General features: G+C 38.3%; 1 protein-coding gene across 1 annotated transcript; it reads right to left on the bottom strand.

Annotated features, from left to right (window-relative positions):
- Positions 1-6238: 6238 nt before the first annotated feature.
- Positions 6239-7228, bottom strand: LOC123948561 (olfactory receptor 5A2). The gene has a single exon (XM_046015774.1). The coding sequence runs from the start codon at positions 7226-7228 to the stop codon at positions 6239-6241; it is 990 nt and encodes a 329-aa protein (XP_045871730.1).
- Positions 7229-12658: the final 5430 nt, after the last annotated feature.

The following is a 12658-nucleotide window of genomic DNA, read 5'->3' as shown; positions in this document are numbered from 1 at the left end:
CGCCACTTTAAGGGCGAAGTAGAAATTCCCTCACACCATCTTGAGTTAGGCCAAATTTGAAGTCCTTGCGAAGTCTAGGAATGTCACTCCCAAACTGAAGTGTGATATGACTCCCAAAGGGAATAAAATGCAATGGGGTGGGGAGGGGAGCAGGAGAGAAGGAACCAAAATACTGTTTGTAGTAAAATACTTAGGTTAATTCTTCTGACAAATATTAAGTGCATACAATGTGCCAGGCATTATTCACATACTGGAACACTGAGGGTCCTGTTAATATAAATGATGAAAGCCAAGATGGCAGGGTGTGAGAGGGGAACAGTCTTTCCCTAGCTCCTTGGAACCCAAGTAAGTACACAAAGTCACAGAAAGATTTACTGAATTGAGATTCCTCCCCTTTCTACTCTGAACCATTCTAAGGCCTCTTGCAAGTGAAAGTTTACCATGTGGTGGTAGAGAAAGGACACCATTAAAATCAGTTTAACGACACATGCTGAAAATAGCCAAATGGCTAACAGCAACATGAAAAGATGCTCGACCTCACTAATCATTAGGGAAAAGCCATAATGAGCTATCACTACCCATCTGTTAGAATGGCCACTGTCAAGAAGACAAGAGATAACCAGTGTAGGTGAGGATAACCCTCTTGCACTGCTGGTGGGAATGTAAATTGGTGCAGCCTCTATGGAAAACAGCATGGAGTTTTCTCAGAAAGTTAAAAATAGAAATATCATACAGTTCCAGTAATTCCACTACTGGGTATACACCCAAAAGAAATGAAAACAGGGTATCAAAGAGATATCTGCATTCCCATGTTTATTGTAGTGTTATTTATAATAGCCAAGATACGGTAATAATCTGAGTGCCCATCAATGTATGAATATATAAAATGTGATATATTTCTCTCTCCCTCCTTCTCTCTCTTTCAAACCCCCCCCCACACACACACACACGGGAATATTATTTAGCCATGAGAAAGAATGAAATCTTGCCACTTTAGATGAAAGGGATGGCCCTTGAGGATGTTATATTGAGATAAGTCAGACAGAGAAAGACAAATACTATGTAATATGTATGGAATCTAAAAAAGCTTAACTCAAAAACAGAGTAAAAACTTGCAACTAGTGGTAAATAAGTTTTAGAGATGTAGTGCAATATAGGCAATGTAATGATGTAATGTAAAGATCTAATGAACATAAGTAATAATACTGTATTATAATAATCAAACTTGCTAAGAGACTAGATCTTAAATTATTCCAACCACATGGGGTGCCTGGGTGGCTCAGTGGTTTAAAGCCTCTGCCTTCAGCTCAGGTCATGATCCCAGGATCCTGGGATCGAGCCCCACATTGGGCTCTCTGCTCAGCAGGAAGTCTGCTTCCCCTCTCTCTCTGCCTGCCTCTCTGCCTACTTTTGATCTCTCTCTCTGTCAAATAAATAAAATTTTTAAAAAAATTATTCCAACCACAAATACGAAATGATAATTATGTGATGTGATAGAGGTGCTAAGTCTGCTACAATGACCATCATATCACAATATATAAATGTATCAAATCAGGGCACCTGGGTGGCTCAGTAAGTTGAGTATCTGATTCTTGATTTAGGCTCAGGTCATGACCTCAGAGTCCTGAGCCTGAGCCCTGCATCAGGCTCCACTCAGTGCAGAGTCTGCTTGTCCTTCTCCCTCCCCCTGCTTGCTTTCTCTCTCTCTCTCTCAAATAAATAAATAAAATCTTTTTTTAAAAAGTCTAGTGTCTTCATCAAAGACATTTAACTGGCTAACACAGGAAAATCTCATGCATGGCCTTCTGTTGAAAAACTGCCAGAGATGGCAAGTATCTGAAAAACAATTCCAGAGCCTTCAGATATCTGAAAACCACAGACACCAAAGTGTTAAACCTTCTGGTTTACCTTCTGGTATAAAGAGGGTATAAAGACTGCAATGAAAAAAGTGGCATCTAGACCAGATGGTACAGATAACAGCAAATTATAAAGACTGTCTGGGGGCCCCTGGGTGGCTCAGTGGGTTAAAGCCTCTGCCTTCGGCTCAGGTCATGATCCCAGGGTCCTGGAATCGAGCCCCGCATCGGGCTCTCTGCTCTGCGGGGAGCCTGCTTCCTCCTCTCTCTCTCTCTCTGCCTGCCTCTCTGCCTACTTGTGATTTCTGTCTGTCAAATAAATAAATAAAATCTTTTAAAAAAAAAAAAGACTGTCTGTAACAGGATTCATGAAATGAGTAAAGGAAAGATGGAAAGATTGGACAGTTAGATTCCCTGAGATGTGGGATTTCTCAGAACTCACCTCTTTTTGATAAAGTTTATGGACCACTCCTTCCTGCAGCTCAGCCTCAGACCTTCTCTCTGTATTCTAGACTGGGCATCAAGTTGAAGGGTGAGATGATTCCTACCAGGCTACTTTCTTAGCTTTGGGTTGTTAGAAAATGAATTATGAGTCTCAGTGAATGTCTAATACAGGGACTTCCTCCCTCTGGTCCATGTACATCAATAATTTTGTTCCTTAAACATTTCTTAAGATGAAACCACCCAGCCTTCATCTGCACAAGAAAGAGGTTTTATTTGAACAAGAATATTTCATACAGTATCAATGAGATACTTTACATATGTCAGTATTCTATTTATGATGACATTTAAGTCCAAAATACTAATATACACCATGACTCTATTTCAGAAAAAAAAATTGTTTTGAGAGAGAGATGAAGCCTGTTCCTCTATGGGGTCTCCCTGGGTCCAAGATGCCTGTCTAGTTCTAGAGTGTGGTCTCAGCAAAGTGGGAAGTTTGTCTGTCTTTCATCTAGTTTGGCAAAACCAAAGAGAGATGCTGCCACATCCATTTGATACAATACAACTTGTATCCTCCATGATCGCAGGAGCCTGCTAAGGCTATTTCTTTACTCGTAGGGAGGTGCAGAATCTCACCCTAGCCATATTGCACATAGATGATCTTGGTCAGCATTAGAAGGGGAAAGGAAAGCATGAGAAGAGTGACAATGGAATAAAAGCAGCAAAGGTTACATAAAACAGTCGGTTTATCTCCCCCAGTTATTTAGGAGATGTTACAGACAAGGAGACCCACCAAGAATTCAAGGAAGGTAGCCATAGATCAAGCTGATGGGATAATGCAGAAATATACAGTATATCTTCGTATATGCAAGACATTTAGGCTCTCCCATATCAGTTGTAGATCAGAGAGATCCAAGTCAGTTGTCTGGACACAAGGAAGTGAATTGCAAGTGTTTCCTCATTTATGTGGATGATCACAGAATAGGCAAGCTCTGGGTTTCTTTGGGTTTATGACTAGAAGCATGAAACTGTTGATCTCTAAGGAAAAAAGTTTAAATTCTCATCAGAACCCATTTAATGTATCAGTCACTAATTCCCGAGTGTGTGAGTGAGTGAGAAAATGAGAAATATTCGGGGAATATAGGTGGTACATAGGGACAATAACCAGGTTTCTGAAAACTCTAAAAATCAAGTTACAAAATCATATCATAATAAATAAAATGTGTAATAGAGGCATTTTAGAGACAAAATATTTCCTACAACCAAAGATGGAAAATCTATTAATTGAAAATATAATATTTCTCATTGAAAATGAGAAATATTCGGGGAATATAGGTGGTACATAGGGACAATAACCAGGTTTCTGAAAACTCTAAAAATAAAGCCACGAAATCATATCATAATAAATAAAATGTGTAATAGAGGCATTTTAGAGACAAAATATTTCCTACAACCAAAGATGGAAAATCTATTAATTGATCTGTGAATATAGTGATTTTTTTTTAATCTAGTGATTAGATGGGAAGATGGTCACTTAAGAAGAGAGGAAGATGAATACTTTGAGAGAGAAATTGTCAGTGCCCTGGCCCAGGGCCTCTCAGCCTGTCTGAACTCTGTAGTTGGGCACACCAGGCATTACCCACTTTCTCTCCAAACAGACTTTCAATTTTAAAATGGCATCTGGCTTATGCAGTTAGCTATTCTGAGCTAAGTTTTATTTAACATGTGGCTTACTATAAACCCCAGATTTTTTATGTCTTATTCAAGTCCCACGACCAAAACCCACATTGTGCACTACATTTAACAATTATTAATGATCGTTATTTTCTCTTTGGCACTTGGGAAAACTGCAAAAGTACATTATATCTTCTCAATGCAAGAAGAAAATTTCCATTAGCAGTGAACATGTATGTGGCTGAACAAGAGAGATTTTCTAAAGATCTTATATTCAGAATCTTTATTAAAAAAATTTAGAGATGATAATAGACCAGTGACAGCTCCATGTAAGTCCAAAGCATGAGGCATATTTTCCTTTGTTTGTCTGTTTGTTTGTTTTGTTCCAATGACTTTGGGCATTAGGAGAATTTAAGATTAGTTACCAAAGGTAAATTGAAAGAGAAGACTTCAGTAAACTAGAGTACAGATAAGGAAAGGTGGAGGGGAAAACTGGTTTTATAAGGAAAGGCAAGGTGACCACGTGGCTGATAGAGTTGGCACAATGGTAGCATTCCCATGTGTGGCCACTTCTATGAACCTGAGTTCTATTTTCCTAATGACTGCTTCCTACACGTAGAAGAAGCAGCAGACATGAGATGTACAGGCATGCCTTTTTACTGAGACTATTATGTTCCAGTTTGAGTAGTATCCCAAAGCTATCTAATTTGCCTCTTCTTAGCACATTAGTTTGGATTTCTCTTGATTTATACAAAGTTGATTAAAAATATGAGCTAACATTTATTAAGTATTACCATATACCAGGCACTAACTTAAGCCCTTTTCATGCATTCTCACTTAGCTTTTGTATCAATTTTGTATCAATTTTGTATCAATTCCGTGAGGTAGATGCAATTATTATCCTCATTGTACAGATGAGAAAAACAAAGCTTGTAAGTAACTTGCATAAGGTGACTTACCTATAAAGTGGTGGACATGAGAGTAATAATTGCAGGTCTGATAATTTAAGAATACTTAACAAATACCCAAACAACTTTCACTCTAGTCTCTGCTGTCCCACTTTCCAGTGCATCAAAGCTACCATGAAGATCACATTTTTTTAACAAACTAAGGAAAAGGATTTTCTTTGGCTCAAATGGTGATAAATAATATTATTATAGAACAACAACAATAATAATGCTCACCTCTTAAGCATTTTCTATCAACCAGCACTATTCTAAGTGCTCGTATATACTGAGTCGTTTAATTCATAAGCCTATGAGACAATTACTATTATTATTCCTATTTTGCAGATAAGGAACTAAGGCACACAGAGCCCAAGTAACTTCTCCAAGGACATACAAGTAGATACTTACTTGCTCATTTATGGCCAACTGAGAACAGGCACAGCTGAATAAATGTATGCCTGTTGTCTACTGCTGGTTCAAGGACACATAACAAGTTCTGAGATAATATGAAAGAGAAAAATCACTCTCTTCAATTCCTAGGCTAAATCTCATCCTAGAAGTTATCATAAAACTGGTGAAAACCTAGAACCTTTTCCCCAAATGATGGTATCCTCCTCTTCTATAGATTCCTAAGAAACTTTTGATTGTTGGCTGGAAAGCAGTTACTTCAGACTGAAATGATAAATCTCTGACTTTATTTAAATCATTGTAGTGATTACTTTTTGCACAGCTGATTGAATTAGCCATGAGGTTGTTCAGTCATTAAGGCCCTAATCAGAGGTTTTTTATCTCTTTCCTACCTTAACATATTTAAAAAGTCAGTTCTATACCCTCTTCACTCCCCATGGCTCACAATAGCTGGGTTCTCAAACTAGAGACCGTGTCTGCCTTGTGGTGCACACACGCCGTAAAGGAAGCATGTTAAATTTCATTAGAGGGAAAGACAACTGTTTTTAGAAAAAGTGTCTCCCTCCTCAAGTTATTATGCCATATATCCCTATCCTACATTAAATATCACCATCCTGAATGCTAGACTAATTTTTTTTCAACACTTTTCCTCCTACAGACACAAACTCTGTTTTGATATTCTTGGTTGTTCACTCTTTGTCAGATGAAGCTTTCTGCTAAATTGAGTATTTATAATCTCAGTATATCCAATGCTATTCATTCGAGGAAACAATAATGGCCAAACTGTTTTCTGATAACCAATGGTAAACTAGTTAGGGAATATTGGAAAGTGGGGGAAAGTCTAGTCAACACAAACCATTGTGTAAATCAACTAGTCCAAAACTACATGAAAATCTGCACAATTGACCCCGCTCACAGCCTCTTTATAAACATTAGCTTACAGTCAGAAAAACAAAGGCGCATGAGAAAGCACATGTTCCTTCTGCACAACTTTCTTATGGCATTTTTAATCTCCTTGTTCCTAAAACTATAGATGATAGGATTCACCATAGGGATTACCAGAGCATAGAATATGGACACCAACTTGTCCCGGTTTAGGGAGTAGCTAGAACTGGGTCGCATGTACATGAAGAGACCAGAACCATAGAAAAGGGTCACAGCAGTCAGGTGAGAGGCACAGGTGCTGAAGGCTTTGGTCCTACCTTTAGCTGAGTTGATCTTCAGGACAGCTGCAACAATGTAACCATAAGAGATGAGGATCACAAGGACAGACACCATTCCAACAACAACACCCACAACGAAGGTCACCACCTGGCTGGTAAAAGTATCAGAGCATGACAGAACCAGAACTGGAGGAAGGTCACAGAAGAAGTGGTCAATCGTGTTGGGCCCACAGAAATCATGCTGGTAAACAGAGTATGTTTCAATCAAAGAACTGAGGAATCCACCCACGTAGGCCCCAGCCACCATCTTTAAACAAAGTGTATGGGAAATTAGAGCTGTGTAGAGCAACGGGTTGCAGATTGCAGCATAGCGGTCATATGCCATGGCTGCCAAAAGAAAGCATTCGGTCAGCCCCATCCCACAAAACACAAAGTACTGGGTGGCACAGCCAACAAAGGAAATGGTTTTCTTCTCTGTGATAATGTCAGAGAGCATTCTGGGAGTTGTGGAGGACACATAGCAGATATCTAGAAAGGATAGGTTACTGAGGAAGAAGTACATGGGCGTGTGCAGGTGGGAGTCTGTCCTGATGAGGGCAATGAGGCTCAGGTTCCAGGCTAGGGTCAGGAGATAAATCCCCAAAAATAACAGAAAAAGGAAAAGCTTCATTTGAGGATGGTCTGAAAATCCCAAGAGGATGAATTTTGTCACAATCGTGTTGTTCCTTCCTACAATCATAGACCTACTTCCTGCATAAAGAAAAGAAACAATCCTGTGATCAGTTAGATTGTATTTGTTAGTATATGAGTGGATATTTCCTGGAAGATCATTTAAACAATTAACACCAAGTTAACATCACATTCGCCTGCTACGCCTTCTTCTTGGAGGAAGTCTTCCCATGTTAATCTCTTTGCCCTATTCAAAATCTGTATGCTATACACCTTGCTGATTAGAAGAGGGTCTGTCTAATGGAGTAGAGAATGACTGGAAGTCAGTAATCTGGGTTTTGTCCTCAGCTCCATTCCTGACTCTCTGGGACTGTGGAAAAGTGACTGCACCTCACCAGATTCTCATTTTCTCAACTGAAAAATGGGAGGGTTGAATCAGATGAGACTCAAGTTACCTTTAGATTTAGGTTTCCTATGGCTTTTTAGACTTTCTGACATAAACCCAGATTGACAATAAGATTAGGAATTTCTTATATTTTATATATCTTTAGTATAAGAATCTGGAAAAGGAGCTAAACACAATGGGCTATAATATTTGATATACTCCATTTTGAGGGAGCAAGTCTAACCCACAATAAAGATAATCCATTCTTTCAGGTTAGAAAACTAAGAGAAAAAATACACACAAATATTATACACACACACACACACAAACACACACACATATGCTTAGAACTAGAAATTTTTTCTAATTATATAAGTTTATATACAAATAACTGCATAAAATGCTTAAAAAGATCAAAATCTGGATGAACACAATCACCACCATTATGGGACAGAAGGGCTCCAAATAATATCTCCATGTTTGGGGGAATGGTGGAACAACACAAAGCTGACTGAAAATGGATGAGCCATGGTGGTCGAGAACTAGCAGAAACCAGTACTTTCTGAGCAAGAAAAACTGGAAAGGGTTCATTCAATATTTAAGTGTAATATTTAAGGATAAGCATTGGACAACCTTGATGTCATCAGGCCAGACAAGATTATCATTTTTAAGACATGAGGAAAACTCACATGCATTTTACATTAAGAAAGACAAGCTGGCACTGATATAAGACCAAAATGAGGAAATACAAATGGGATATTTATATAAATATAAATATGGGCTATAATTATAAATGGGATGTGTGTGAAAAGGCAGAAGTACCCCAGGGAAGACTCAGCAATAAAATTAAAGGTGCTCATATTTTATCATTTTATGGAATTTGACTACCCATGCATGTTTGCAACCAACTGCAACTATCTGACTGTGTTTCTCTATCACCCACCATATTAAAAACTGTTCTACATGAAGAGGTGATCATCAGGGAAATGCAAATCAAAACCACGAGTTATCATCTCACATCTGTTACGACGGCTATTATTAAAAAAACAAAAGATAAATGTTGGTCAGGATATAGGGAAAAGTGTTGTGCCCTGTTGGTGGGAATGTAAATTAGTGGAGTCATTATGACAAACACTATGGAGGTTCCTCAAAAAATTAAAAATAGAACTACTGTCTGATTCAGCAATTCTATTTCTGAATATTTATCCAAAAGAAATGAAGTCAAAATATTGAAGAGAGAGTTTCACTTCCATGTTTATTGTGACATTATTCACAATAGTCAAGATATGGAAACAATCTAAATGTCCATCAATGGATGAATGCGTAAAGAAAAGTTGAGATAGGGCACCTGGGTGGCTCAGTCAGTTAGGGGTCTGCTTACAGCTCAGGTCATGATCCCAGGGTCCTGAGATTGAGCCCCATATTGGGCTCCCAGCTCAGTGGAGAGCCTGCCTCTCCCATTCCCCCTCCCTGCTGCTCGTGCTATCAAGTAAATAAATAAAATCTTTAAATAAAAAAAGAAAGAAAACTTGAGGTAGATGTTGGTGATGATGATGATGGTGGTGATGATAATGACAATAATAATAGATAAATAGATGAGAGGGAGAGAATGGAATATTATTCAGCCATTTAAAAAGTAGGAAATCTTGTCATTTGCAATGACATGGATGAACTTGGAAGACTGTATACTAAGTGAAATAAGCCAGACACAGGAGGATAAATTCTGCATGATCTCACTTACATGTAGAATCTAAAAAGCCAAACTCATAAAAGTAGAGTGTTGAATGGGGCTTGGAGGGTTGAGCAGGAATGGGGGAAATGTTGGTTTAAAGGTGCAAAGTTTCAGTTATTCAGGATAAATAAGTTTTGGACATCTAATGAACAGCATGGTAACAATAGCTGACATTACTGTATTATATATTTGAAGTTTTCTAAGAGGATAGATCGTAAATCTCAAAACACACATACCTATACGCATACATAGACACACACACACACAAAGGATAACTATGCAGAGATGATAGATAAGTCATTTAGCTTGATTGCCGTGATCTTTTCACAATGTATACATATATATAAAAACATCACGTTGTACACTTTAAATATATAAAATTTCTATATGTTAAAGACATCTCAATTAAGTTGTTAAAATAAATACATGCTCCTGGGGTGCCTGGTTGGATCAGTAGGTTAAAGCCTCTGCCTTTGGCTCAGGTCATGATCCCAGGGTCCAGGGATCGAGCCCCACATCGGGCTCTCTGCTCAGCAGGGAGCTTGCTTCCTCCTCTCTCTCTCTGCCTGCTTCTCTGCCTAATTGTGATCTCTGTCTATCAAATAAATAAATAAAAATCTTTAAAAAAAATAAAAATAAATACATGCTCCTTCTAGGTTTGTGTTTTCTAAAATTTTAAATCTCCCCACAATCAGTCACTGATTGAGCAGCCAAAATCAAGAAGAGCCAAGAGTGCTCTTCCCTATGACATCCATCTATGAACCTATCAAAGAGGAAATGATACGAGTTTGGTGTTTCTTATCTTAAGGAGATCTCCCCTACCAGAATGTAAGCTACTCAAAGGCAGGCAAGGAGATCTGTTTATTGATCTATTTATTGATTTATTCTTTCACTAATCTAGAACAGTGATTGGGACATAGGCATCCTAAGTATTAGCTGAATGAATGAATTTTTTCACTGCTTATCTACAAAATCTTCACAGAGGGTTTGGCTCATAATGGGTGCCCAATTATAATGATATAATTTGCAACATGTAACACGATCACAAACACTTATTCAAGGCTTATTGAGTACCAGGCACTGTTTTAAGGACTTGATTTATATTAACTCATTTAATCCTCCCTGGAACTGGGTAGACTTACCCTGCCCCTTTTAGAGATGAAATGTGAAATAGATTACAAGTTATCATTGTCATTTGTTGGATGAATGAGGTGGGAATGAAGGAGCTGAACTTACTGAATGATTTCTGACAGAAGTGTCCTGAGATCTCATCCTACAGAAGAATTATTGGTTGCCTTGCCCCACTAGCATGTTTTATAAAATTTGGTTCATCTGCATTTCCCACTGCTCTATGCCTGACTTCTGGTTCAGTAAGTTTTTTATAGTTTGGCCTCATGCAAAGAATAATATCTGCTTCTGGAATCTCTGCTCCTTTATTACTAAGTCTTCAAAATGGCCTTAGGGAATTCATTATTTTAATGGGCAGGGGTAGCCACACTTTTCCTCCACATGGCTGCCCTGTCACCCACTCCTGGGTCCAAAGTAGAAGCCTAGCAATCATTAGAACTAAACACTTCTGAACACTAATTGTTCTCTGGGGTGATACCACAGACAGGGACAACCACCCATTGCCAGAGTGTTATTTGCAGTGCCCTGACTTACTCTCCTCCGAGCTTCCTCTGGGTCCAGGAAGACATCCTGTTGCATTGGTGGGCAACCTTCTGCTTTGAAACCCTTCACTGGAAGTAAACCACACACAAGAGAGCTGGGTTCAAATTCTGGCTCTGCCATTTTGTAATAAGTGTATAAACATACACACATTTTGTAAATCTCCAAAATATCAATTTCCTCCCTTGTAACACTGGGGTAATAATTATAATACCAATCTCAAAGGGTTGTTTTGGTTCCGCATACTTGTGGAGCACAAAGCATAACATGGAGGACATTAGGAGAAGGAAAGGAAAAGCGAATTGGGGGAAATCAGAGGGGTAGACAAAGCACGAGAGACTGTGGACTCTGAGAAACAAACTGAGGGCTTTGTGAGGGGGGGATGTTGGGTGACCCTGATGGTGAGTATTAAGGAGGCATGTATTACATGGAGCACTGGGTGTGGTGCATAAACAATGAATCTTGTTGTGATAATGAAATGAGAAATGAGATAATGAAATGAGATAATGAAATGAGATATGAATTTAGCACAGTGCTCAATGAATAGAAATCTCTCAATGAATGTTGGGTAATAACGTCATTAACTCTGTCTCTAAGGTTGTGGCCAAGAGCTCTTTCTCATCTATTTGACATTTTACGGTGATGAAAACAGTTTCTTTACCCTTTAAGATTTGGGGTGCTATTTCCAGCTCTGCCATGACCTGAACATGTGGCTGTGGGCAAATCAGTTAGGCCCTCCCCCACCTCTCAGGGCCTAAGTAAATTCAGCTCACTTTCCAAGGACCCCGCAAGCTCTGAAAAATCTCGAATTTTGAAACATTCATATCCTGTTTTTTGAAACTGTTTCTACAAGAATAAAGTTTACAGAAAGGAGTTAATCTGTTTCATGGAGATAAAGTTACCAAACCTTAGTCTGAGAATAAAAATTAATTAAATGACAAAAATATCTTCCATATGAAAAAATACAATTACTGAGACTCTTGATACACAAGGTAATAAGCTGAATTTAGGGAAAGAAATTTAACAACTGAGATCATTGAAAAAAAAGGATAAGTGACTTCAAAAATAGACTGTGAAATTAAAAATAAATAAATAAAAATTTTTTAAAAAATAGACTATGATGGAGAAAAGTCAAGGAAGTTCTTTATTAAGAGGAGCATTTTGGACTAGGATTGGGGACATACCAGCCCAGGAGATCCCAAAGCTAGGAGAGTCAAGTCCAGCTAACTACGAATGTGTTTTGATACTGAATTCAGATCCCAGATAATTTAGAAGGTAAATCTCTAATTATGATCTATATATTTTCTTGTGATTAGAACAGCTGATACATAACAAAAAAGGAAAAGAAGAAAAGCTGATAATGGGGGCTGGTAATAGATTTCATCTGTCATGACAACTCACACATAGTGATGATTATCTACAAAGTAAGACTGAGAAACTCAAGAAAATGTAGGGTGGGGACATTTGATGTATTTGTCAAAATATTCTATAAAAAATTTAAGAACAAGGAAGAAATTTGTCTTATTAAATTCATTTGGCTATGACCATAAACTCTCATTACCCCTACTTTAAAATGTCAGATTTCATGTATGATTAAATTTAAGAATTCTTTTTAAGATTTTATTTCTTTATTTGACAGAGACACAGCGAGAGAGGGAACACAAGCAGGGGGAGTGGGAGAGGGAGAAGCAGGCTTCCCGGTGAGCAGGGAGCCC

This window comes from Meles meles, chromosome 8 (genome assembly GCF_922984935.1).
Source record: "Meles meles chromosome 8, mMelMel3.1 paternal haplotype, whole genome shotgun sequence".
NCBI classification, from domain to species: Eukaryota; Metazoa; Chordata; class Mammalia; order Carnivora; family Mustelidae; genus Meles; species Meles meles.
The sequence above is the reverse complement of the archived record's forward strand: the minus strand, read 5'-3'. Positions and strand labels throughout refer to the sequence as shown.